At 57.7% G+C, this 27,598-nt stretch overlaps 1 protein-coding gene across 4 annotated transcripts in view; it reads left to right on the top strand.

Annotated features, from left to right (window-relative positions):
* Positions 1-732: 732 nt before the first annotated feature.
* The window catches only part of ANXA6 (annexin A6), a 46,903-nt gene continuing 20,037 nt past the window's right edge, over positions 733-27,598 (top strand). For 2 of the 4 annotated variants that reach the window (XM_070076335.1, XM_051843547.2), the window contains exons 1-12: positions 743-874; positions 11,326-11,369; positions 17,833-17,927; positions 18,574-18,664; positions 19,067-19,180; positions 20,094-20,184; positions 20,907-20,986; positions 23,608-23,664; positions 24,372-24,465; positions 25,440-25,535; positions 26,527-26,585; positions 27,441-27,563. In XM_070076335.1, coding sequence (XP_069932436.1) covers positions 11,352-11,369; positions 17,833-17,927; positions 18,574-18,664; positions 19,067-19,180; positions 20,094-20,184; positions 20,907-20,986; positions 23,608-23,664; positions 24,372-24,465; positions 25,440-25,535; positions 26,527-26,585; positions 27,441-27,563 — 918 coding nt within the window. In that variant the 5' untranslated portion in view covers positions 743-874; positions 11,326-11,351. Of the gene's footprint in view, positions 875-11,325; positions 11,370-17,832; positions 17,928-18,569; positions 18,665-19,066; positions 19,181-20,093; positions 20,185-20,906; positions 20,987-23,607; positions 23,665-24,371; positions 24,466-25,439; positions 25,536-26,526; positions 26,586-27,440; positions 27,564-27,598 lie in introns of all 4 variants that reach the window. The other 2 variants (XM_002710318.5, XM_002710319.5) reach the window with 2 other exon arrangements.

Below are 27,598 nucleotides of genomic sequence, written 5' to 3'. Positions count from 1 at the left end.
TGAGGGGCAGCCCCTGGGGTAAGACTTGGCCCATCTCTCCTCAAGCAGGACTTCTGCTTGCGAAAGATGGGAGGCTGCTGCAGCTTCTCCCGCTCGGAGAAGTCTTTATAAATCCAGGGGCCCGGTGATTCTGTGTCCTCCGGAATCCCAAGAGTTTATCGTTTTTCTTGACCTCGGCCGTATCTACAGCCCTGGATGGAGCCCAGCTACTGGTCTCCCTAGCCTGCCTTCCCGTGGAGCACGGTACACCCCAGAGCCCCGAGCGACCCGCTGAAATCGCCCAAATTCACAGCCCAGCCCAGCCCCGGCACCTGCGAGCTGTGTGACCTTGGTCAGGGAACTGCACTTTGGGCTCTCCTCTGGAAATTGGGTCAACAATGCCTCTGACCTGAGCGGGCTGTTGAGGAATGGAATGTGATCAGGCCGATAAGGTGCTTGGCCTCAATTTTGGCAAACCTCGATATTCTGTTTCTCAACCAAGCTTTAGCGCGTTGCAAGAATCTGGGGGAAAAGTGTCCAGAATCGGGCCTCCGGAGCCCTGGCTTCTACCCCAGCAAGCCCGGGCTGAATCTCCCCCCACGCATTCTGGGCCTCGGGTCTGGGGTCTGGGGACCCACGCTGGCTGTCCCGGCCCGGTGACTTGCTAACGCCCCCAGCGCCAAGGAACGAGGGGTGGGGGTGGGGCAGGGTGGGGAGGGAGGAGGCGCGCGCGGGATTGGCCTGCGCGCGCCACGTGTCCGGCGCGGAGCCCGGGCCAGTCCTCCCGGCCCACCCCCGCGCTGCGGCAGCTGCTTCTCGGCTAACGGGCTCCGACTCAGCGAGCTCTGCGTCCGTGCTCCGTGCGTCCGTCCTCTTCCAGGGCCTCCGCCGCGCGGTGAGTGCGGGGAGTCTGGGGAGGGACTCGCTCTAGGAGACGCCGCTCCCGGGGCTGTGGGGGCGCGGACGAGCGGCTAACGCCCTGGCGTCGGCTCCTGGGCGCCCTGCGACGGGCTCTGGGAAGGGGCGCAGACGGACGCGGGGTCGCAGGGGGTACTGGAGCGCGCGGTCACCCGAGGGCGTTGCGGGTTGGATGCGTCTCGGGGGCGTGCAGCGAAGCAAATCTCTGGCCGCTGCCGGACTGCGCCCAGGCTGGGGGAGGGGAGGGGAGCTGAGGGGAGAGGAGAGGGGAGACCCAGCTCTGCAGAGGGTGTGGTCGAGGGCCCGGGGCTCCGGGGCTCGGGCAGGGCAGGGCAGGGCAGGCTGCTGGTCCCGCTGCCTTTAAGCCGGGAAGCTAAAGGTCCTTTGAAAGCTCTGGGTCGGGGATGGCTGGACGTCCCGGCCAAGAGCCTTGGGTAAGAATGTACCGGGGGCAAAGGCGGAGTTGGGAGAGCGGGACCCTCCGGCGTCCAACATGGCTCATGCGCGGTCCCGGGGGAGGGCACTGTGCGTGCAGACGCCGGCGGGAGCCGCTGTCCATGCCTTGGGCCCCGTGGACCTGCCCACATTGGCCACTGCTTGTTCATGAAGGACTCCCACAGGGTACAGGGCCCCCTCTTTTTCCTGCCTCCCCTGAGCACATTGTACGCCTTGCCTGAGCTTGGGGGCTTCAGATGACCCCCAGGCATTAGCACCGGGGTGAAATGCCCCAAATCCGAATCCCAGCCTTGCAGACCACCTGCGGTGTGACCTTGAGCCTGAGGACCTCCCTTGCTTATCCTGCCGATAACCCTAGTTTCTTTCTGGGGAAAGATGGCTGTGACTGTGAAAATGCATTGAGATCCGGGCAGCGAGGCAGGATTACAGGTTTGGGAATGTTGATTATGGAGTTGGGGAACTTGGCTCCACCCTTGTGGGTCCTGCCTGGAGCAGGGGAAGGGGAGCCCCTTTGGGAGGGCCGGTCAAGCCCCTGCTTCCTTCCTCCCCTCCTTTTGTCCAGACGGTGAAGGGTCTTGCCTTGCAATTCCAAATTTGGGCATATGGCCCAGGGTTTGTGGAAGAACTCTGGTTTCCCGCCAGTTAGCCCAAGTCCTTCCACCCCTTCCTCCTTTACCCAAACGCACCTTAGAGTGCGGCCTGCGGAGCCAGGCAGGATCTCCCGACCTGCTCAGCCCGGTGGCATTTCAGCCCCTGTGGACCCTGACCTGCCAGCTGCCAGGCACTGAGCCGTGCGGTGAGCACTGGCCTGGGAGACTGTGGGTTGCAGTTCCTGGTGTGCTGGGGTCCTTGAGTAACCCCCCTTGCCTCTCTGGGCCTTTGGTGGCCTGTGCCTAGCAGGTCTGCCGACCTGGCTGCCACTTGCCCTGGGGTTCAGCTGGTCTTAAGATACAGGATTCTGGGAGCTGGGTGGGGCTGCCGAGAGGCGGCTGCACAGGCCCCGGGCCGCAGCTGTGACAGTCACTCAGGCATCTTCCTCTGCCGGCTGCCCTTTGTTTCTAAGGCGCTGGCTGCTGAGATACCAAAAGCAGTTGCCGCGTTTGGGTTTGAGAGTGGAGTGTGGGTATGAGTGTGCAGAGGAGGGGGCTGCCCGCGGAAGTCCAGGGCCTGGTTTCTCCGGCCGCTTCCCTGGGGGTGGGGTGGGTGGGTCTCTGCGGTGTTGGGAAGCTGCCAGCGCCTGGAGCATCCGCACTGCATTGCAGCACCCAGAGGGTGCCCTGGGACGCCGGCCCCGGCCCCAGCCTCAGCCTCTGCCCTCTCACTCACCAGCCAGGTGCCTGGCCACATCTGCTACCCTTCTGGGCCTCGGTTTCCTCCTCCTAAGAGGCAGACGATGTGGGCCCAGGGCAGCTGGCTGGTTAAATGGATTGGGTCTGCATGGCTCTGCACTGTTCTAGCGTTTTCTGGGGAGGCTCAGTGGTAGCACCAGCCTCTCCCCACCCAGCCTCTTCAAGGACTTCCTGGGTGGGGCAGAGCACAGGATGTGGTCTCTTCCCTGATTGCTGAGCGCACTTCTTGGCCGGGGGTCCAGCTGTCTTCCCGTTTCTTTTCCTCTCACAGTCGAGTCCCCCTGTCCAGAGACTGGGTACAGAGGACTGATGGCCGTTGAGTTCCTCTAGCCTCAGGGCCCCCTCTGTAAGCGAGGATGAGGTTGACACCTCCCTGGGGTTGTGAGAAGCAGCTGTGGAAGTGCCTTGTAAGCTGCAGAGAGCAGTAAATGGAGAAGCCAGGGCTGCTGCTCGGGCCAATGAGCTCCTTCTGTGATCTCAGCAGGGCGTGGCGCTGGCAAAGGCAGGTGACCAGAGCCTCACGCTGCCCTTCTGAAAAATGGGTGTCCTGGTGCTCCTGCTCACGACTTGCCGGGCGCTCACTGAACCCGTGATGTGCGAGAAGCTGTGATTACGCCCATTTTGCAGATGGGGCACTCCAGCCCTCTAAAGTGTAAGGATGACCTCATAGTCACACGCACTTGCAAGGTGCTTCCTAGGAACCAGGCCTTCTTTTGAGCACTGGACTCTGTGTTCTTTTCACCCTCACCTTGAGTTCTGGGAGGTAGACACTGTGTCTATCCCCATTTTACATAACGAAACGGCATGGCGAGGTGACCTGCTTGCCCAGAGCTGCACAGCTCCTGCGTATGCCGTGCAGGGAGGCAGGCTCCAGCTCTGTACGTGACACACTGCACTTCGCTGCCTCTCACGGAGGAGACCTGAGCTGGGATTCAGACCTAGGCGAGGACACTCTCAGTCCTGGGGCAGCCAGATGGTCCCTTGGGGCCTTGGGCAGCCCAGGATCAATGGGTCTGGGTCAGGAGAAGGAACGACACTGCTCTCTAAGAAACCCAAGTGCCTCGAGCCGGGGGGTGTGCCCGGGCCCAGGGCCAGCAGCGGCACTTAGGCAGGCGCCGCCCAGGGCCAGGCTCCTGGAGCCCGGTGGGGCTGCTCCTGGGAGTCTGCCGGCACACTGGGGCGGGCAGGAGTCAGCAAGAGAAGGAAGGATGCTTTGTATTTTATGCGAGGCGCTATTCTAGGGTACAGGAAGAAAATATCAGACCACTTATAATACATGCTTTTATCCTTATTGAAAAATTCTGTTTATTTTACTTGAGAGACAGCGAGCTTCCATTCACTGGTTCATCCCTCAAATGTCCACCACAGCCAGGACTGGGCCAGGCCGAGGCCGGGAGTCCAGAACTCCATCTGGTCTCCCCAGTGAGTAGTAGGGTCCCAGCGCCTGAGCCATCATCTGCTGCCTGCCAGAGTGCACGTTAGCAGGAAGCTGGAGTCAGAAGCAGAGCAGGGACTTGAACCCAGCGCTGCAGTACAGGATGCAGGTGTCGCAGTCACTGCCGAGCCAGATGCCCATCCTGGTCCATGCTTTGAATGTCACGTGGGCCATTTTTTCTTTTGTTGCTTCTGTGGGGTCCAAGGATACTTCAGAAGGTTCACGTCAAATTCGAAATAAAAGTGAAGTTTACTTCGGTGCTAGGAAATTTGAAATCCATGTACATTCCTTTCTCAGTGCATGTCTTCCTTGAACTTACTGAAGATTTTTCTTATAGCATGCAGGAGAACTTGCTGACTGCTGTAATGACTGCCAGCTTTGTGGGGGCAGCAGCCTCGTCTGTCTCATTTTCTGGTCTGCTCCCAACTCCCACCAGCGGGCCTGGCTTGCAGGAGGTGCACAATGAGTATTTGTGAAAAATGAGCCCCTGCCTGATTAGTGATTTTCTTTATGACATTGGGCAAATCACTTGTTTCCTCTCCTGGCTGTAGAATGAGGAGCTAAGCAGTCTTTGAAAACCACTAAGCTAGATGGTTCCATTTGTTCTGATTTTTCTTTTTTTATAGAAAGCTTTTATTTAATAAATATAAATTTCATAAGTACAACTTTTGAATTATAGCAGTTCTTCCCTCCATACCTACCCTCCCACCTCCAAACCATCCCACCTCCTACTCCCTCTCCCATCCTATTCTTCATTGATTCATTTTTAATTATCTTTATATACAGAAGATCAACTCTATACTAAGTAAAGATTTCAGTAGTTTCCACCCACACATTCACACATAGTATAAAGTACTATTTGAAGACTAGTTTTACCATTAATTCTCATAGTACAACACATTAAGGACAGAGGTCCTGCATGGGGAGCAAGTGCACAGTGACTCCTGTTGTTGATTTACAATTGACACTCTTATTTATGACGTCAGTGATCACCCGAGGCTCTTGTCATGAGTTGCTAAGGCTATGGAAGTCTCTTGAGTTCACAAACTCTGACCTTGTTTGGACAAGGCCATAGTCAAAGTGGAAGTTCTCTCCTCCTTCAGAGAAAGGTACCTCCTTCTTTGATGGCCTGTTCTTTCCGCTGGGCTCTCACTCACAGAGATCTTTCATGTAGGTCATTTTTTGCACAGTGTCTTGGCTTTCCATGCCTGAAATGCTCTCACTGGCTTTTTAGCTGAATCTGAATGCCTTAACGGATGATTCTGAGGCCAGAGTGCTGTTTAGGGCATCTGCCATTCTATGAGTCTGCTGTGTGGCGTGCTTCCCATGTTGGATCATTCTCTCCTGATTGATTCTATCAATTATTAGCAGACACTGGTCTTATTTATGTGATCCCTTTGACACTTATTCCTATCATTATGATCAGTTATGAACTTAAACTGATCACTTTCATTAGTAAGATGGCATTGGTACCTGTGAACTTAATGGGATTTGGAGTCCTATGGCAAGTTTTTAGCTTTACCCTTATAGGTAAGTCCAAGAGAGCACATGCTGAACTGTACATATCCTCCCTCTCTTACTCCCCCTCATATTCCCAACAGGGATCCATTTTCAATTGGATTTAAACATCTAAGAATAATTCTTGTGTTAAGTAAAGAGTTCAACCGATGGTATAAAATAGAAAAAGAAAATACTAAAAAGAATAAAATAGTGAGCCATTCCTCGACATGTTCTGATTTTTCAAGGAGGTTGCTTAAGAGAAAGCATGCAAGCCACTGGGTGCATGTCAGTCACCAGCACCAGGAGCCACCCGTGGTGGTTGGGGGTACAGCAAAGATGCATACACAGTAATTGTCATAAAAAAGTATTGACATAAAATCATGACTCACATGAAAATGATTGTGTGTCAAGGATTTTATGCCACTTATTTTTTTTAAAGATTTTATTTATTTATTTGAGAGGTAGAGTTACAGAGAGTAAGAGAGAGACAGAGAGAAAGGTCTTCATTCTGCTGGTTTACTCCCCAAATGGCTGCAACAGCCAGAGCTGCGCCAATTCGAAGCCAGGAGCCAGGAGTTTCTTCTGGGTCTCCCACACAGGTGCAGGGGCCCAAGGACCTGGGCCATCTTCTACTGCTTTCCCAGGCCACAGCAGAGAGCTGGACTGGAAGAGGAGCAACCGGGACTAGAACCAGGACCCATATGGGATGCCGGCGCAGCAGGCGGAAGATTAATCTAGTGCGCCACAATGCGGGCCCCTATGCCACTTATTAATCAGTGATTAGACCAGGCAAATGTTATGACCAGCTAAAAAAAAAAAAAACAAAAAAACAAAAAAACAGTAGACACCTTTTTGCTGAAAGAAATAATTGATTAGAGGCAAAACTGGTTTTTCCACCGCAGGACAGAAGCAGCTGGTCTTAGAGTTACTTCGTGTTGCCTGGCTGTAGAACAGCCTACGGGCTATGAGAGGCCAGGGTCAGATGCACACGGCGTCCTCTGAGCTCCCTTCTGAGCGGACGGCGGTGGGGACAGCGGTGGTTCTCGGCCTTCCTTGCTGTGCCCCAGAATCACTGAGGAAAGTTTTTAGAAATTTTTTAGAAATTCCTGGTGCCGAGGCCTCACCCGGACGGCTGAGTCACTCACCGGGGGTTGGCCTTAGGTCATTTGGAGAAAGTCCCCAGGTTGTAATAATGAAGCCAGAGCTGAGAAGCACTGGTCTCGGCTCTAGAAGGTTGAACGGCAAATGCTGGGGGCTGGGGGCTGGGGGCTGGGGGTGGGGCCAGAGAAGACAGGTAGGGTCATCCAGGGCCCTGAGTCCTGAGCTAAGAGGCTGCCATCGAAGGGTGTCTTTGCAGGCCTGTGAGCAAAGGCGTGGCCTGGGTCAGCGAGAGCCCCCCCTCCCCCCCACTGCACACCTGACGCACAGGTGCAGGGAAATTTGAAACGGTCTTTTTTCTGCCCAGTTTAGCTCATGAAATGAGCTGACACAAGACAGAGTAACTGGCAAAAGCGTGCCTGTGGACCCAGACGCCATCCACGAAGCAGGAGACCCAAAGCGGGGAAACTAGCTGAACCTTCCACAGAGCTCAGCAGCGGGCTGGGGGCTAGGAGGGGGATGGGGGGGGCAGGCTTTGGAAGGTTGAGGGGCCGCGGTGCATGGCAGCAGGGGCTCCCAGGAACAGCCCGCTGTGGTCGTTGCTGTTGGGGCAGCCCCAAGGCTGCTCCTGGACAGAAAGGGGGTACAAAAAGGCTGCTTTTCAGAGCCATTCCTGTATCCATGTTTTGAATCACCAACGCCGAAGCGACACATCTGGAACGGGGTATTTTTATCTTCTACAGATGTCTGGGTGGTTTCTTCCTTTGCCTGATCTTCCAGCCCCTTTCTTGTTTTTCTAAACAGCCCCCCTTGCATACCTGGTTTCACTCCCTGCCACTCAACATCTGCTCCCTCCCCCTGGAAGTACATTTTGGCCCTGCAGAGCCCCAGCTACCTCTGAGGGACAGAAATGCCTGTTCTGACGTGGGCCTCGCCGCTCTTCCTGGCTCACCCGCCCCCCTTCACTCCTCTGGCTCCAGGGTGCTGACCGTGTGCCCTTCCAGCAGCCTCAGTCCCTGAGATGCGTCTTTCGCTGGCTAGTCGTGCCGTGGACGTCAGCAGATGCAGAGGAGGAGCCGTTAGAAAGTTGTTCTGGCCTCGCCAGGTCCGTGCTGGGCTGGCTGACCCTGCACCCCGCTGCCTAGACCACTGCAGCAGTGGTGGTGGGGCAACAAGCCACCACGTACTAAACCTTGCGCCTCTACCTGCCTTACTGCATTGAGTTTTCACAAAAACCTTACCTGATTGTCATTTCAGAGCTGAAGAGACAGACTGAGGCAAAGAGAAAGGATATAACTCACCCAGAGTCCTGAGTCAGGAATTTGCAGTGTCAGGACTTGAACTTGGGGCCTTGACACCATGGCCTGTGTTTAGGTCAAGGCTAGGCCACGGCTGTTGTACACATCCGGGTTCATCGTGATGAAAGTCGCCATTCACTAAGTCTTTACTACAAGCCAGGCCCTGCGCTCAGTGCTTTTCATTGGTTATTTCCTTATTTCTGGGGGCATCTTGCCGATACAGAAGCTGAGATTTAGTTTAGATAACTTACCTAGCTCACACTCTCGTGACGGTCAGTTGTGCCTCAAAACCCATGCCTTCGTGTGAGCTGGGCACGACCCTGCCCCTGTCCAGCTCTCTGTTTGGGCAGTGGTGAGCTGCTCCTCCTAGAGCCAGCCCTGGCCCCCCAAAGGGGGAGGAAGGAGATGAGCTTGACCACAGGCCAAAGGGCCGGGGCAGGGGGTGGCCACAGCTGCACAAAACACCCTGGCCACTGGAGCCTTGAATGGCTCTCTGGGAAGATTGGCTGTGATGAACCCTGCTGGGTGTCCAGACTGCCTGGGAGGACAGAGGCACGGGTCTGTAGTGGCCGTGTTTGCCAGTCTTGAGCCCCCGTTTCGGCCAAGATGATGAACTTGCGCACTGGAGGCTGGGGAACAGGGAGGAGTCCTGTGACTTGGGGGAGAACCCTTCTAGGACTGGAACTCTCCTGGGTCAGTCTACAAAAGCCTCTCACATCCACTCTGGACTTTCCCAATAGTCTACCCATTTTACCGATGGAGAAACGGAGGCCCAGATAGAGGACCCGCTTGCCTGAGGGCAGCAGGAGCAGACTGGAAACCAGGAGCTGGGTCCTTCCTTTGGCCTCCTCTTTGCAACCAAGGCCTGCAAGGCAGGGATGTTGGCTGTTCTCTGGGCCCTGGAGAATTGCTGGTCCTCCCCGAGATGCCTTTGCCCCGTCTCTGCTGAGGGGCTTGGAATCGTGGCTTGTTCAGGGGCCCCCTGGGATTTTACACTGGATAAAAACCATTCGGCCGACTTTGCGCAGTAGGGTCTGGGTTGCTCAGGAAGGGCCAGAGATCCCCATCCCCCACCCTCACCCACCCCCAAAGGCAGGCCATGGGCGCACCTGTGGTTTCCTCCAGAGCTTCCCTGAGTCCCTGGGAGGCGCTGCTGGAAGGAGCAGAGAGAGCGGCCCGTGAACCATGGTAGGGCCAGGTCATGCAGAGGAAGCTTGCCTTCCACAGGCATGCGAGACACACATGCACACAGACATCCAGAAACTTCTCTCAACCGAGTGTGTTTCCCAGAGGCCTGGAGGCCCCTCCTGGGAGCCGTCCCTCCTCCAGATGGGCCTGGGCCGCAGCCAGCAGCTGAAGTTTCCAGCAACAAGGCCAAGGGAAAACGCTTCCAGGCTGCAGGGGCAGGTGACGGGCCGCCCCTCCTTCTCCCAGTGTCAACTGACTTCCTGGGCCTCGTGCAGTCCCTGCTTCTCTGCCAGGCTTGGGGTTTCCTCACCCTCTGCCCCTGCTGGCCTCTTGGCTTGGAGAAATCCAGAGCTGGCGCCTAGCCCGGCCTGGGGTAGATGTGGGTCCTCCCTCCCGAAACACACACGCACCCTGGGAGGGGGTGCAGCTTCCATTTCCTGGTGAGATCCGTGGATTTGTGCGGAGGGGCCCCTGGTCACCAGGGAAACCACTTCCTCTAGCTGAGCTGGCCGCCTGGAGCAGCTGCAGGCCTAACTCTGTGGTCTCCGTCCCAGGGCAAACCTGGCAGCTGTGCAGTGGGGCCAGGAATGCTGCTACCACCTACTGGGGGCGCTGCACCCTCACCGTGCCCGGCCGCATGAGGCAGGGGAGGGAAAGCCCGGGCTCTGGGCTTGCGATAGCTCTGAACTTGGACATGAGCAGTGCAGGAGCCCATTGGCTGTTAGCTAGCGGGCAGTAACGTGCATGTCTGAACCCAGATCTACCTGCAGAACCCACATTCTCTCCACTGTATCACGCCATCTCCAGTGACCCCTGAGTGAGGGCCGGGTTGTGGGCTGAGGTCAGGGGTTCTTTGCTCCAGGACTTTGGCTCGCTTTGGAGGGATATGTAGGACACCGGAGAGCCTGGAGTGGGATGTGGGTCTTATTAAGTCCTACGGAGTTATTTTTACCGTGAAAACGCAATACATGGACGTGGTTAAAAACCATCAGGTCGTGGTTTAAATGGAAAGCAGTATTCCTTTGTTTGTGCTCTGTTATCCCAGGGAAAGTGCAGACTTTAATTTTTACCTTTCTTTTTCCTTTTTTTCCCCCCAAAGATTTATTTTTTTATTTATATGAAAGGTAGAGTTGCAGTGAGAGAGAAGGAGAGACAGAGCTCTTCCTTCTGCTTGTTCACTTCCTAAATGTCCACAGTGGCCAGGGCTGGGCCAGGCTGAAGCCAGGAGCCAGGAGTTTCGTCCGGGTCTCCCGCGTGGGTGCAGGGGCCCAAGCACTTTGGCCATCCACTGCTGCTTTCCCGGGCATGTTAGCAGGGAGCTGGATCAGAAATGGAGCAGCCAGGTCTTGAACCGGCTTCCATAGGGGCTGCCAGCACTGCGGACGGCAGCCTAACCTGCTATGCCACAGCGCCGGCCCCAGCAAGACGTTCAAACCTCCTTTATATTGGACTGTCTCCTTGGGGCCTGGAGCTGTGCCAGCTCAGAGTAGCTGCTGAGTAAATGCTGGTGACTTGTCTTGGGCATGACAGCCCAGCAGAGAGGTGCAGAGGGTGCCCGGGGCCCCCAAGCCTTCCCACGTGCAGACTGAAGCCCCGGGCTGCAGCCATCCTTGGCGACTTGGAAGGAGGGCATTAGGCCAGACAGCATGGGTGCTGGCCTTGGAAGTTGTTGGATGCAGCTCTGAGTTGTGTGACCCTGGGTCGCATCAGCTCTGTAAAAGGGGAATCTGATGCCTGAGGATTCCGTGACAAAACAGCGGAGCCTGTGCTCCATGTGGCCTGGAGGAGGCGCACGCTCAGTGGTGGGGCAGGGGTCAGGCCCTCCCTCCCTCTCCTCTCCAAGCCCCTTTCCCATCCTGGTGTGACTGTCTGAGCACCATCTGGTCTGTGTGTTGTCTGCTGGGGAAAATGTGCCAGAGCTGAGCCAGGTCTTTGGGTGTAAGTTCACCTGAAGAGCTGGAGACCACTGGGCAAGGGAGGTGCAGGGATGGGGGAGAGCTGGCAGGTGGGGGGATGGGGGAGAGCTGGGCAGGTGGGGGGATGGGGGAGAGCTGGGCAGGTGCCGAGTGCGGAGAAGCTCATGAGTGCTCTTTCTTCTTCACAGTGGTTTCTGCCGCAGAACCCAAGACCATGGCCAAACCAGCACAGGTAAGGGGCTTCTCTTTCCTGAAGTGTGGGCTCTGCCTTTGCTGGGTCTGGGATGCCCCTCGAGGCCTGCTTCCAAGACCCCTGGTGTCCTTGGCTGGAAACGAGCCGGGGAGGTTCCTGGGCCCTGCTGACCCCTGTTACGAGGCATCAGTAACAGCACACAGCATCCCAGGCAGTGCAGGATGTCTCTCAGCTCCCATGACTGAGAACCCCAGAGCTTCAGGTCTGGTTGCATCCAGGGGCCCAAGGACAGACTCAGGATCCAGCCCCTGTGAGCTGGGCTCTGTGTGACTTCCTCCTTGAGTAGGATTGTGCTTGCTGGGGCGTGCTGGACACCAGCAGCTCGGGGCTTGCATTCTGGTGCCTTGGGAGCACAGGGGCTAGCAATGGAACTCCCTCCCCTGATTCCAGGGAAAGCCCCAGGTTTGGTTCTTATTGCCTAAGCCGGGGTCACATGCCCAGTGTTGGAGCCAGGAGGTGGCATTGATCGCACCTGAACTGCCTGTCCCAAGAGCGGTTCCCCAGGAAGGGCAGTGGGACCCTGGGCAGGGGAGAAGGCAGTAGAGAGTCCTCCGTGCTCTGGAGATGGGAAAGTGGACTGGCACAGCCATGTGGGGTTACATTTCCTGGCCTCCGACGTCTGTGCTGTCAGGTTTTTCTGGGGGGTAGAAGTTGAGATGTATCAGAGCTTTAGCTCCTGGGTGTGGTTGAAGTTGGGACTGCGGGCAGAGCTAGAAGTCTCTCTGTGACAGGGTGTGCTGAGAGTGATCCCCATTGGCTGGCCTTCAAGAAGGAGGCATGGTTTGTGTGACAGTGGCATTGGAAGAGGAGAGTAAAACTGAGGGATGCCCGACTCGGTCCCTTCTCTCCTTTCTCCCGCCCTGGAACTAGTGGCCCAGAATGTAAACACAGGAGCCGTGAGTCCGCCCTTCTCTTGGGCCTTATTTCTCCCCTGAAGCCGGAGAGCCCAGCAATCACTGGAGTTGTCCCTGTTTTCATGACTTGCCACCCAGTGAATCTGGGCCTAAAGGGTATTCGCAGTTTTTAAGTGCACAGAGTGTAACCGAATATAGGATCAGGACCCTCAAAACAAAAATCAACCAAACAAAAAAACCCCAGCGCTGGCCTCCCTGGCAGCCACCGAGACATCCACTCTGCACAGTGGGCTCGCTGACCAGGCAGAGAGAATGTTAGCGGTTATGGCAGGGATCCAGGGCGGAACTTCTGCTATTTCCCCATTTCCCAGGCACGGTTGTTATCAGAGCTGCTTCCTGAGATGTGTCGGAGTTGCAGGATTTTAGATGACCCAAGTGGACAGACCAGGCCCTGGGAGGGATCTTTGGTCTCCTGGTCTTGTGCTCTCAGGCCGTGCCGTCTGCCTGGCTGACCAGTGGTTTCTTGTTGCAGTGAACCTGGGGCCAGGAGACTGTCCACGCACAGCCCAGGGTGGCAGGGCCTTGGGGGGATCCCTCCCCCAGTGGGGTGAGGTGAAGTGAGCCACGCACAGTGCTCTAGTGGGGGCAGTAAAGGAGCTCTGGGGGCACCAGGAGGGCACCCCATCCCGCTGAGAGTGGCGAAAGCTGCCTGGGGAGAACCACGCGGGGCAGCAGCAAGAGGGCTGAGGAAGAGCTGGCACAGAGGGTCAGGGAGGGGAGGAAGTAGTGCGTTCAGCGAGAAAAAGGAAAATTTGTGCAAGGATTGGGGGAGCAGAAGAGTTAAAAGAAGACGATACTGCAGAGGTGTGAGAGAGATGTTCTATCTGCAGAGCCGGAATCCGCGTCTACTGCTTCCAATTGCAGCCCAGCTTCTGGCACACAGCCCCCTCCAGCCCCTACCCTGACACGTGCACACACACACACACACTGAGCACACACTGCACACACACCCGCACCCTGTGCATACAACACTGCTGCGCAAACACATGCACACCATGCACGCATACATTGTGCACACCACACACACACACTGAGCACACACATATGCACCATGTGCACACACAAACTGCACACATGCACACCATGCGTGCATACACTGTGTACACACACCACACACACACACACTGAGCACACACATATGCACCATGTACACACACAAACTGCACACATGCACACCATGCGTGCATACACTGTGTACACACACCACACACACACACTGAGCACACACTGCACACACACCCGCACCCTGTGCATACAACACTGCTGCACAAACACATGCACACCATGCATGCATACATTGTGCATACCACACACACACACACACTGAGTACACACATATGCACCATGTGCACACACAAACTGTACACATGCACACCATGCGTGCATACACTGTGCACACACACCACACACACACACATTGAGCACACACATACGTACTCTGCACACACAAACTGTGCACACATGCAACCATGCATGCATACACTGTGCACGCGCACACACCAAACACACACTGCACACATATGCACCACATGCACACTGTGCACACACACTGCTGCAAAAACACATGCACACCATGCATGCATACACTATGCACACACACATGCACACCACACACACACACACACACTCACAGCAAACAGTTTCCTCATCTCTAGTCTCATTACCCCCGATTCCCTCCTCTGTGGTAACTGTGCTGTTCTCATTTTTCCTTCCAGAAGAAGGGAACTTGAGACCCAAAGACCTGAGGAAATAGTGTAGTGTCACAGGAGGTCACAGGAGGCCTGGCTCAGTTTTTGAACGTGATGGTGAACTTAAAGATCCTGCAAGGACAGGGCAAGAGGGGGCAGGTGTCCTCGTGCCTGGGACTCCTGGGAGCTGCGGAGTCCTGACCTGGATCAGGGCTGGTCAAGGCCACCTTCAGTTGCAGTCAAGTTCAGGAAGCCTTCTCTGGACCATGGCTGCCTCTGTACCTGAGAGGCCCCGGGACTCCTGTCCCAGCAGCGGCCTGGGTGGGACCCAAGCCTGCAGGGCCCCAGGGCCCGGGCTGTTCCCCAGCTGGCACCAGGGCCTGCTGAATATTTCAGGGTGGAAAGTCCCTCTTCTGCTCCCCCTCCCTCAGCCTCGGGTACCTGCAGCCAGGAAGGCATGTGCTGAGCGGCAGCCGGGAGGCAGGGTGAGCTGCATGAGGAGGAGCCGGGGCCGCTGCACAGCTGGCCCTCAGAGATGGTCCTTCTCAGCACGGGTGTGAGAATGACTGACAGACAGGGAATCCAGACCTGGAGGGCGGGAGGGCTGCCTGTGTGTGTCTGCAGGGGACCGTGGCGGGTCGCGGGGTGGCAGCAAGTCACGTAGAAGCTTTTATGATCCTTGTGTAAAGAACCACGTCGGACGCTGGCCTTGTCCTGTGTCGCTGAGCTTGTCTGCCCGTGGGCGTTTCGGCGCACGTCATTAGCCGTCCCTTCCTGGCACGGTGCTGCCTCACCTGTCAGCTCAGCCCCTTCCCCTTCAGCAGCCTGCTCTCTGGACGAGGAGGGGGCAGGGCTGCCCTCCTCTCCGGGGGCCCTCCCGGCAGCCCTAGCATCTGCCTGGGAGCTTGGAAGAATGTCCCCGTTCGGAATGTGTCTCGGTTCTTGTCACCACCAACACATCCCCGCCAGCTGACAAGTTAAAGATATTTCTGGATCCCACACATCAAGCCCAAGAAAGGTGCCCGCTGGGACCACATGAGACATGCTGCTCTGTGTGACTGCAGAAAGCCGAGCCCTGGTGCCAGGGCTCCCTGTGAGGGGTGAGCAGAGCAGGGCCTGGTGCTGGGGCCTGGCTTTGTCACAGGCCCAGGAGCCGCCTGCGCAGCGCTGGAGCAGTCTGCCTCTTGCCGCAGCTCAGCTCTGGCACACACCTGACCTCCCTCCTGGCGGAGGTCTTGGTGACTCTGGAGCACTCCGGAACCTGGCCTTGCTTTCCTGGCTGTCCCTCGCCTCCTCCCAGGCTTTGCCGTGAGTTTCCTCTGTTGATGCCTCTCCCTTCACCACCCTTGCCCTCTTTCCTCTCCTCATTGGACGCTCAGCAGGTGGTGTTTGCTTGAATGAATGAGTGAATGGCAGGTCGCCCAGCTACCCCAGAAGCACAAATGCATGACTCTGAAGCTTTCAGGGTCCCATGGGTGGCACAGCACTGCTGCCTGCTTGCAGCCTTGGAGCCAGGGTCAAAATGGCCCAGGGCGGAGAGCAGTCTTCCCCTCAGGAGCCAGCTCCAACAGAGGAGGCCCCTGGGGCCCAGACCCAGCGCAAGTGCCCCAGTGTTCGAGAAGCAGGACAGGCCGGCGCTGCTGGCCAAGGGGGAGGCCCTGTAGGGTCGTCCCCCTTCCCTAGCTCCCACCCCCAGAGAATCCAGGGGACGGGAAGAGAGCTCTGTCAGGGAGCGCCTTGGGTTCCCTTCCCAGCCGGCTCCCTGGCTTGCCGTGTGCCTTGCATATGTCCCCTGCACTGTCTGACGTGGGCCTTTGGGACACAGGTGGTCATGCGGAGAGCAGTGGGCCTCTTTCTGTCCTCTCCCCTCCCTCATTCCTCGTGAGCTGGAAGCTCTGGGGGCGTGGGCGGGGGCTGGAGCTGGTGTGCATTAGAGCAGCTGTGGTTCATGGCAGCAGGCTGGCTGCACAGGGCCGCTCAGACCCTGGCCCCAGCATCGTCTTTCGGAGCTTAGTACTCTAACGCAGGCGTGGCAGGCACTGCTGGGAGCACCGCTGGGTCTTCGTGCCAGCACGGGCTCCTCCATCCCATAGTCCGGCTCTGAGCTCACTGGCGGCTTCCTTCATTGGTTCAGCCCATGGCTGCCAAGCTGCCTTGAGTCTCTGTCCCAATCCAGTGCCCCGGGCTGGGGAGCCCGCCGGTCCCCCTAGGCACACTCATCTGTCTCCTTCGGGGCACAGCCCTTGCTGCGGGGTCGAGGAGCACGGGCAGAGCTGAACTCCGGGGGGACCCAAGGAAGCAGTCACTGGGTCCCTGTCAGTGCTCCTGCCCCTCCCCCAGCCCGGAAGCTGGCCTTGTCTACTCTGCCTTTCACATGTCGCTAGGATGAGGGTGTCCCCAGAGGGAGACAAAGCATTCGGAAGGGCAGGCTACCAGCTGTCTGTCATCTTGTCCACTCAGTCCCCCGGGCTTGGAGCCTCCTGTGCTTTGGGCGGGGAGGGGACCTGGTACCTGCCCTTCCGGCTCTCTGTGCAAACTACGCGCCTGGGGTGGAGTCCTCTGCAGGATTGGCCCAGCCTGCAGCCCTAAGGTCTGACGGGAGCCAGAGGGAGCTCTGGCACAGCCACCGCCCTGTGCTCGTGGAGCTGCCCCCGGGCTTTGGCGTGAGTTACCCTTTCCTTCTGTGCCCAGGGCTGTGCTCGGGTTGCAGGGCATTCACAGATGCTGGGAAGAGGGCTGTGTCCCTTTCTGGTCACCCGCCCTGTGAGAGCTTTAAATAGCGATCCCACACCCACGCCTGCATACCTCGGAGGAGCTGGCCTCCGCAGACATAAACCAAGGAGCGTCTTCTGTGCAGGCCCCCTCCAGGGGGCGGCCCAGCTGCTCCCTGCTGCTGTCCAAGGGTGTTTGTCACAAACTGCGGCAACCTGATCGCACTCTGTGCCACTGGACCCACAGCAGGTCGTGAAAGAAGGGACTTGGTTCCTCTTCCTCTGTCAACCTTCAGCCCTTAGCACCAGGCCTGGGACAGTGTCTGCTCAGTGTGCCGTGTGCTTGGTGGCAGACTGTGGCGTCCTCAGCACTGCCCGCTTGCTCGTGGCTGCTCTCCTGGACCCCACACTTCTCAGTGGTGTGTGGCTGACCCACATCTGACTTCTCTGTGAACCAGCTCCATTGTGCATTCAGGTTCAGGTTCAATGTCTAAGATCCCCTGGCTCTCTGCCCCTTCTCATTGCCCTGCAAGGACCAAGCCAGAATGTCCTCAGGCGCAGGTCATAGCTCAGTGTCCGGGGCTGCTAGGGGCAGCATTGCCTGCTGACATTGAACCTGCAGGTGGTGCTGGAGTCCCTGGAGCTGGAGACCCCACCCTCAGTGACTGGGGAGCAGGGGAGGGGTCTGGGTTTGGTGACCTGCACTCGGCTTTCCTTCGGGGCTTGGCTTCCTCACCTGTGCTGTGGCGGTGCTGAAGTTTTGGGACGTTGCTGAAAAGGGTCACAGTAGCTGAAGTGAAGGGCCTCTGTAAACTGCAAGTGCCATGAAGCACGGGGGCCCTTGTGCCCCTTCCCGAGTTCATTTCCTTCCCCTCCATGCAACCAGGCTTGTCAAACCTTGTGTGGGGTCCTGCCGTGGCCACGTCTCCTGCCTTGGGGGAATGGCCCTGTAGCTGGTGGAACAGGGAGGCACCCGCCCCCTTTCCCAAGGCTCGTGTCCTTGCTCTTGGTTTTGAGGGAAGGGCGCTCAGCCTGGACTGGAGTAAGGTGTCTGGCCTGAGCGTGTGGCTGGGAGCCTGGTACGGGCCCGGGGGTCAGCAGCTCACCCTCCTCTGCTCTCCCCCCACAGGGTGCCAAGTACCGGGGCTCCGTGCATGACTTCCCAGACTTCGACCCCAGCCAGGATGCCGAGGCCCTGTACACCGCCATGAAGGGCATCGGTGGGTGTGAAGCCTCCAGGAACGGGCAGTCGGACAGTTCCCAGGGGGTCTGGGTGGTGCCCTTCTTTGGGGGGATGTCAGGTGGTGGAGTGCACATGTTCTGTTTTGCTTGTCTCTCATCTTCTTATGAAAGTATTTCAAGCTAATAAAAAGGTATAAAGAATATCCCAAGCTTCACCCATCAGCCTTCCACGCAGCGTGAGACCATGTGCTCCGTGCTCGCCGGTCCAGGTCTGCTCAGCAGCTCCCCTCCCAGTGGCGTCACACCTGCCTTTGGTGCTTGCTTCTCACTTTCACTCGTCCCGTGGGTGAGAAGATCCCTGGCCTGGGTTTTCCAAGCCAGGCTCACTGTGGACCTTGGGATAGCCCTCGCCCCCTTGTGGGCCTCAGCTTCCTGGTGTGTGCAGTGGGGAGCTGGGTCACGGCTGCTCGGAGCTCAGTCTTGTGTGTGCTGTAGCCTTCTGGGTGCTGAATCAGAGGTGCCCACAGATCTTCCACGTCACACACACACACACACACACACCTCTGAGCAGACGGCTCAGAGCTGAGCTCTGCAGGGTGCCGCCCGGCCTGTGAACAGGGAGGGAAGCAGCCCCAGTGGGCTTCCTGGAGGAGGCAGGGTTATAGGCGCCCTCCCCTCTTGCAGGCAGTGACAAGGAGGCCATCCTGGAGCTGATCACCTCCCGAAGCAACAGGCAGAGGCAGGAGGTCTGCCAGAGCTACAAGTCCCTCTACGGCAAGGTAACCACGGCAACCTGGCAGGTGGGGCGCGGTGGGTAGGAGATCGCGCCCCTGTGGGTTCCTTCTGGGTGTTTCCTGCACAGCGTGCTCCCGGTCAGCTCTGTGCTGAGCCTTCTGCCTGCTCTGTGCTGGCCTGCACGCTGGCTGTCAGGGCTACACTGGGGAGTAAGACCCGCGTGGTGTAGACGGGAGAGAGGCACACAGCAGACGAGGAAACGGACAGTGGCAGGAAGGGGCCCGGTGCTGTGTCCTTGCACCTGCACAGGCGAGTGCTGGCTGCATGCTCGCCTCCAGGAGGGGCGACTCCGTGAGATTACGTAGCCCAGCGCCTGTCTGAGTTAAGCACTCATCAAGTGTGGTCCTCATCACTGTGACAACGCCCCCCCACCCCATACCCCTCAGGACCTCATTGCTGACTTGAAGTATGAACTGACGGGGAAGTTTGAACGGCTGATCGTGGGCCTGATGAGGCCACTCGCCTACTGTGATGCCAAAGAAATTAAAGACGCTGTCTCGGTAAGAAGCGGCGAGGGTCCTTCCGTGTGTGTTGGGGAGGGAGCGTGGTTTATGGGAAGCTTCCAGGCTTTGTAGCCAGCACCCACCCAGCAGGTGCATCCTGCTGCAGGATCAGCTTGCCCAAACCCTGCCCAGGAGGGCCACCCCAGGGCCACATCCAGACAAAGATGTAGGACAGGTGTCAGTGGGAAGCAGACTCCATGCCCGAGGCCCTTGGCTCAACCCCTACACCCGAAGCTTCTGGTCTCCAGGAAGCAGGACCAGTTGTGTCCAACGTGGCAGAGGCCAAGGGAGTAATAGAGAGGTCAGTGGGGCCTGACCCCAGGCCCAGGGTGGCTTCAGAAGGCAAGGATCAAGTTGAGCCGCAAAGCTTGGAGAGGATTTGATGGCTGGGTGTGCAGAGGTCACTCCAGGCCAGGGGTGGAATAGCAGGAAAGCGGAGGTGAGCCCGGCATCCAAGGAGCAGCTCCGGCTGGTGGAGGTGAGGGATGCTGTCTGGGAGGAAGAGGCGGATGGAAGGCCTTCAGGTGTAGCCAGCACTTGGTGGTTCAGAGCGTGCCATGACCTTTGGCTCTGATGAGCTGTTTGGACGTGAACCCATTTCATAAATGGATGCACTGAGCAGTGTGAGAGCTTCTGCCCTCCCCAGTCTTCCTGGGAGTTTGGCAGAGCAACTGATGCCATCTCCATTCTTACAGCTGAGAACAGAGAGGCCCAGAAAGGTAGCTGGGGAATGAGAAGTCACAGAGCAAGCTGCTGGCGGATGCTGCTGTGTTTTGGGTCTCAGGGCAGCGGCTCCTGTTCGGGGCCCAGGAGCTGCGGAAGGAGCACCCTGTGGGCGGGGGCTTTCCTTGCCCTTGGCCAGTGGCCTCCCGTGCCCACCGTGGCTCACACACTGCTTCTCCTCTTCCAGGGCATCGGCACTGATGAGAAGTGCCTCATTGAGATCTTGGCTTCGCGGACCAATGAGCAGATCCACCAGCTGGTGGCAGCTTACAAAGACGGTGAGACGGATGACTGCCAGCCTGCCCGGCCTCCTTCCTGCCCCCTGGCCTCTGACCTGTTCATCCGTCCAGCCGATAAACACCTGCTGTGTGCAGGGCAGCTCGCGAGGCACAGGGGCCTGGTAGTGGTGCCTCACGGGCTTCCAGATCAGTGAGGTAGTGAGGTAGTGAGGCAGACGGACAGGATGCTGAGTGGATCTAACTTCCCCGGGGAGGCGCTGCTTCAGACAGGCCGTCAGGGCAAGCGTGTCTGGGGAGGAAGCCAGGAGCCAGTTGTGTAAGGAGTTGAGAGAAGGTCCTCTGGTAGAGCCGGGAGCCGGGATGGCCTCAGTATCCAGGGTGAGGCTAGAGAGATGGAAGGCAGGGCTGGGCCCACGGGACCCTGAGCCCACTGAGAAGGGAGTGAGAAGGCCTCAGACTGTGAGAAGGCCACCTTTGCTGTCATGGAGGGGCCATCTGAACCCATTGCGGGCCCCATGCAGGTGCCGGGTGGCAGTATGTCCAGCAGGGTGGTGCAGGGTAGGGGAGTGGGCAGATTCCGTTCCGTCATGTCGTGGGCTACTGAGAACTGTGCAGATTCGCCCTGGCCCTGCCGTGGTGACTGTAGCCGGGGTTTAGGGAGCTGTCACAGGTGTCTGATCCTTTGGGGGCAGCAGCAGAACCTTTTATGCCGGATCCCTGAGATCCCGGGGAGGAGACGAGCTCTTGTGTTCCTTCCGCAGCCTATGAGCGGGACCTGGAGGCGGACATCATCGGCGACACCTCTGGCCACTTCCAGAAGATGCTTGTGGTCCTGCTCCAGGTCTGTCCCCTGGAGCCCTGTCCCAGGGTGCAGGCAGGGCCATGGGCGCCTTCCCCCTGCTTCTCAGAGGGTAGCCTTCAAGGGGCCCCCTGGTGGCTCCTCAGGTGTAACGCCCTCCCAGAGTGTAACGCCCTCCCAGATGGTACTGGCTCACCCCTCCCTCCCGCCAGTGCCCATTTGGTCCCCTGGAGCTTGGATGGGTCTGGGCGGTGTGCCTGGGTGTGGAGTCTGAAAGGCCAGGACCCTGGTCTGGTTCCGTGGGTTGCACAGGCAGGTGCTTCAGCTGACGTGCATGTCCCTCGCACCTACTGGTCTCTCGTGCCCAAGAGTGCCCTTGCCCATGACTTTGCTCCTCTGCACATGATCCCACCCCTTCTCTCCGGCCTCTCCAGCCACAGCACCTGCTAGCAGGGACCTGGCAGTGCCGGAGCTGCCTGTGTGGCATTTCCATGGCCAAGCACTGCTCTCTCCATGCAGCCCACCCAAGGGTTCTAGCAGGAAAATACAGAAAGAGACTGCAAACTGGGGTCCACGCTGAACCCAGCTGCCGCATTGGATGTTTTTCTTTATTTTCCCATCCAGTGTTTCTGGTTTTTTTTTTTTTTTTTTTTTTTTTTTTTTTTTTTTTTTTTTTGACAGGCAGAGTGGACAGTAAGAGAGAGAGACAGAGAGAAAGGTCTTCCTTTGCCGTTGGTTCACCCTCCAATGGCCGCCGCTGCAGCCGGCGCACCGCGCTGATCCTGGCAGGAGCCAGGAGCCAGGTGCTTTTCCTGGTCTCCCATGGGGTGCAGGGCCCAAGCACTTGGGCCATCCTCCACTGCACTCCCTGGCCATAGCAGAGAGCTGGCCTGGAAGAGGGGCAACCGGGACAGAATCCAGCGCCCCAACCAGGACTAGAACCCGGTGTGCCGGCGCCGCAAGGTGGAGGATTAGCCTATTGAGCCACGGCGCCGGCTCAGTGTTTCTGGTTTTTAAGCTTTTCATTTATTTTATTTGAGAGAGAAAGAGAAAATCTCTCATCCACGGGCTTGCTCCCCAAATACACGCAACAACCGGGGCTGGGCCAGGCTGAAGCCAGGAGCTTGGAACTACTTCCACACGGCTGGCAGGGCCCCAGGCACCATCACCTGTTGCCTCCCCGGAGTCATGTGGACAGGAAGCTGGAATCAACAGTGGAGCTGGGGCGGGGTTGGGGGGAGTGTTGGCTGCACTGTGACGTAGCAGGTTAAATCCCTGCCTGCAGTGCCGGCATCCCATATGGGCGCCAGTTTGAGTCTTGGCTGCTCCACTTCTGATCCAGCTCCCTGCTGATGGCCTGGGAAAAACAGCAGAAGATGGTCCAAAAGCTTGGGCCCCTGAACCTATGTGGGAGACCCAGATGAAGCTCCTGGCTCCTGACTTCAGCCTGGCCCAGCCCTGGCTGTTACAGCCATTTGGGGAGAAAACCAACAAATGGAAGAACTTTCTCTCTCTCTGCCTGTGCCTCTCCCTCTCTCTAACTCTGCCTTTCAAATAAATAAATACATCTTTAAAAAAGTGGAGCTGGGGCTCGAACCCCGGCACTCCAATATGGGATGCAGGCATCCCAAGCAACAGCTTAACCATGGTGCCAGATACTTGCTCACCACCCCTCCCCCATGTGTTTTGAAAACTCACGTTGAGTTCATTGGTGATATTTAAAAATAGGGGAGATTTTGCTCACCACCCGGATTTCTAACAGACTCTTGATTAATTGAAAGTCTGGCCTGCATGCTGCATGAGTGCACTGGGTGGGGGGTGTCTGTGTCCCCCCATGCCCCTACCCAGCCCGTCTCGCTGCCATGCACTTATCTTCCTGGCCTTCTGGTGGGTGCACTTATCTGTCTGGCCCTATGGGAATCTCTGCACTCCCCTCTGTGGAAATGGCATCAAGTTGTCCCAAGCCCATCTCCAGCTAAACCTTCGTGAAGCTCTGTGTATTAACTAAGCCACCCACTTCCCCATTTCATAACAGTTCCTGCCAGTTCTCCTCCCATTACCGTAGGAACCCATGCCCCTATTCACAGGCTGGGGAGTTCTCAGGAGTGGGAGAGTGTGCCCTGTGCCCCATTTCCAAGCTGCTTGTTCTGGAGAGGAGCGTCCTGCCCCCAGACCCTAGAGTGAGGGATGCTGCCACCTCAGCATCTGATGGAGCCACAGTGGGGCACAGGCGTGAGCCTGCCTCACGCTCAGCCCCGGAGAGGGCCCAGGTCCTGAAGTGCACAGGCCGGGGGGAGCAGGAGAGGCAGCGTATGGCAGACCCCTGCCCATGTGCAGGGCAGGGCCCCATGTGACTGGCCTCCTGTCAGAGGGGTCGTAGGGAGCATCCCTCTGGGATGGGGGCACTGGAAGGACCTTGGTGGTTCCCAGGATTCCCGTGTTCGGGCCCAGCCCCCAGGATGTAGGGAGAGGCTGGCGGGGAGGACCCTGTGACTCCCCACACCATCAATGCTGCCGTCTCGGTCCAGGGCAGCTGTCAGGCACTGCTTCTGGCCACCTGCAGCCTACCAGGGTTCCCCCAGCCTTCCCCGTGTCTGCTGTGGCATCCAAGCCTTCTCCTCTGGCTCCATGGTGTTCTGCTCATGTCCTTTGTCTCTGCCCAGGGCACCAGGGAGGAGGACGACGTGGTGAGCGAGGACTTAGTGCAGCAGGACGTCCAGGTAAACAAGCACTGATGCCGGCCTCTGGGGCACAGCAGGGGAGCCTTGAGCGGGGAGAGGCGGGGAGCAGCCACATCACGGCCGTCGGTCATGCAGCGCTCCCTTGCAGAAGAGACTGGCGCTCTCTTTCACAGCCACATTGTGCATGGAACCCTTGACGAGCTGTGCTTCGAAGCTTTGATTTTTTGTTCACTTAGTCTTTCAGTTACTACATAGGCATCAAAGCAAAAACCCCTACTGTGTGTTAGGCACTCTGCCAAGCACTGGGGAGGCACTGATGAGCAAAACGAGATGGTAGTGGAAGAGATGGGTGTACGGTAATGACACAGATGCCTTTACCATCAGTGTGCTGTTTATTCCGGGTGTTTTGAGCCCCCGTGGTGTGCCAGGGGTGCTGCCGGGGCAAATACAGGGAATGTTGTCCCTGAGGTGCAGTAGTGGGGAGCCACATCACATACATTATATAGAATCAGTATGCCAAAGTTACGAAGGAGCAGAAAGCTAAACAGCGCCCTGTGTGGGATGTCAGGCAACATTTAGAGGGAAAAAGGGGACTTTTAATCTGGGCCATGAAGGTTGAGTAGGAGCTTGCCCAGAAAGAATGGAGGGCTGTGCGGTTTCCGGCTGCTGGGATGCCCGGGGCTCAAGGGGCGGCGCAGTCTCCTGAGGTCTCCTGTCTCAGCGGAGCTGCGCCTCTTCCCCTCTAGGACCTGTACGAGGCGGGGGAGCTGAAATGGGGAACAGATGAAGCCCAGTTCATTTACATCTTGGGAAATCGCAGCAAGCAGCATCTTCGCTTAGGTAAGCTCCAGACAGGACTGACCGTTTTCCCCGGAGGTGGTGCCAAGCATCCCTTTCTGGTTTTCTTTCCTTTGCTACAGATGGAACATGACAGGTGCTGGGTCCCCAGCACACACACTACTCCCAATCTCATTAGACAGTGGTTTGGATAGTCCAGGGGTAGGAAGTGGTTTCTTGCCATGAGCCTTTTGGAGGTTTAGTTTTTAAATTTTTTTAAAGATTTATATATTTATTTGAAAGGCTGAGTTACAGAGAGGCAGAGGTAGAGAGAGAGAGAGAGGTCTTCCATCCTTTGGTTTACTCCCCAAATGGCTGCAACTGCCGGAGCTGGGCTGATCTGAAGCCAGGAGCCAGGAGCTTCTTCTGGGTCTCCCACGTGGATGCAGGGACCCAAGGACTTGGGCCATCTTCTGCTGCTTTCCTAGGCCATAGCAGGGAGCTGGATCGGAAGTGGAGCAGCCAGGTCTTGAACCGGCAACCATATTGGATGCCAGCACTTCAGGCTGTGGCTTTACCTGCTATGCCACAGCGCCAGCCCCTGACAGTTTATAACATCATTCACAGGCCATACAGAATGATCAGCTTAAAAATCAGCCTGCTATAGATTTATTGAATTTCGAGTTCTGCCCTTGGCTGCCTGGGCAGGTCCAGGCCAGATGACTGCATGGACCTTATATGGCCTGTGGGCTGGACGTTCCTGGCCCCGGTGTGCTACCTCACCCAGGTTGTTGACGGGATGCTCCACCCTTGCATCTGAGTAGCAGCCCTGTCCTCACATGGGAGGATGAGGCGCACAGTCCCTCCCTGCTGAACACAGATGGCTGCGTGGTGGCTGGAAACACAAGGGACCTGAGCAGCCGCCCTGGGTTCCCGTAGGGCAATCAGAGGCTGGCCCTGCCCCGCCCCTTTGGAAATCTGTGTCTTCTCGGTGCGAGGGGGGGACGCTCTCAGACATCCTGTCTGTGTCTTGCCAGTGTTTGATGAGTATCTAAAGACCACGGGGAAGCCAATCGAAGCCAGCATCCGCGGGGAGCTGTCCGGTGACTTTGAGAAGCTGATGCTGGCCGTGGGTATGTCCTGACCCTACATCCCCAGGGCTCCAAGGGGTTCTGGGATTCTGGCCCAGGGACAAGGGCCTGGGAGTTGGGGGAGTGGGAAAGGGGAATTGTGCCGGCTGGAGTTGGAAAGGAGCAAACCAGAGGGACCGTGAGTTCTGAAGGGTTCGACGGGACAGCATGGCTGAGCCAGGAGAACAGGAAGTCACGTCTCAGGTCCTGCCTTTTGCGCTCCTTGCAACATGACAGGGGGAGAAGTGACTCTGATGGTGGACTTGAGTGGAGCGTCTTCTGTGTGCCGTGCATCGGGCGCTGTGCTGAGTGTTGCATGGTTGAAAAAGACCCAGGAGTTACTGCGTCTCACAGAGGCCGAGTCGCCTGCTAAGGGGCAGTGTGGTCACAGATGAGGGAGGTTGTCACCACGAGGGACGCCAGGAGCTGACTCAAGAGCCAGGCCTCGGTGTCCTCATCTGGTGCATGGCGGAGGGTGGCCTGCCTGGAGCCGAGTTCCTCTGCAAGTCTGGCATTGCGAGAGTCAGTGTGGCTGGGTCAGGGCATCATCTTCCCACCCAGCGCCGTCCTCTGCCAGCCCTGTTGCCAGCAGTCAGATCGTAGCCTGCACTGCAGGCAGGATCCAGAGTGATTCAGCGGCCGGTCCCTGGGGTAGCAGATCCTAAAGGAGCACCTCTTCCACGTGCTCCGAACTGCACTCCCACGTTCCCAGCCTCGCCGAGTGCCCTGGGGGACCCCGAAGGACTAGAAAGATGGAGTGGGCTTTGGGATGGGACACTCAGATCTCAACAGGCTTATCTGCCGCCTGCTTTATTCCCAGAGTTTGTGACGGACCTGGTGCATCTGAGGGGCTCCGGGCTGTGGGCTCTCAGGAGCCAGGGTTCCTCCTGTGTGTGATGCAGGTGGCCCCCGTGGCAGAGGGGCAGAGGGTCAGGCTCTCCCCTCCCGCTACCTGGGCAGCCAGGCTGACCCTTCCTCTCCTCCCTCTCCCCAGTGAAGTGTGTCCGGAGCACCCCGGAGTATTTTGCCGAAAGGCTCTTCAAGGCCATGAAGGTGAGCGGTGGCGTTGCTGGCGATGAGGCTGGGGGAGGGAGTGAAGTTAGGGTTCTAGCAAGTTCTGAGCCAAAGAGGTCCCCTCAGGGATGGCCACAGGCTGACCCTGGCGATGGTGCTGTGGCCCTGGCGAGCTCCAGAACCTGGGATGCTGCCTGGTCACACGCACACCACACTGCACCACATCCCCACCGTGTACCTGCCCTATTAACCAGAGTTCTGTACCGCATGCATAGGCAAAGCCACCTGGCCAATGTGTGCTTAGACTCACGAGCCTCAGCCTGTGCCGGGCAGGCCCACTCTGCACATGTTACCTGGGAATGGTGCTTCTCACCTGGCATTTTACACGTGTGACCCACTGGGGAGCTGATGGCATTTTCATGGCACATAGGAAGGAGTGAATGCAGTTATTTGCTCCCGAAGGCCCGAGTGCTGAGGCCTGGGGGCCCACACCTTCCTGGCCCTGCCTGGTGGTCCCATTCTCGGTCCACTCCATGGGCCCTGGGAAGGCTGCGTGGCTCGGCCCCAGAGAGGTGTTTACAGGTGTTCATAGAATGCTCAGAACGGTGCAGTCAGTGCTGGGAAAAGACTGAGAACAGCACAACATCCATCAGGGGTGGTGGGGAGCAGTAAGGCACAAAGGAACAATTGCAAAGCTCTACATGTGTTAGGGAGCGTTAGCAAGTGATGGTGAAAGTGAAGGAGAAGCAAGACGGGGCTTAGGGAAGCAAGGGGGCGTGTGGGGAGCTGCAAAGGCAGGAGCACCATCCGTGGCTTTCTTCATTTTGCACTGGGGGCCGTCAGCACTTGGGCCTCCGCTCAAGCCCCTGCTCCCCATACCTGCCTGTCTTCCAGGGCCTGGGGACTCGGGACAACACCCTGATCCGCATCATGGTCACCCGCAGCGAGCTGGACATGCTGGACATCCGGGAAATCTTCCGAACCAAGTATGAGAAGTCTCTGTACAGCATGATCAAGGTCAGTGGTGGACCGGGCTTGGCGAGAGCCAGCAG

Source organism: Oryctolagus cuniculus, chromosome 6 (genome assembly GCF_964237555.1).
Source record: "Oryctolagus cuniculus chromosome 6, mOryCun1.1, whole genome shotgun sequence".
Lineage (NCBI taxonomy): Eukaryota > Metazoa > Chordata > Mammalia > Lagomorpha > Leporidae > Oryctolagus > Oryctolagus cuniculus.
This window is presented reverse-complemented; position numbering and strand designations above follow the sequence as displayed.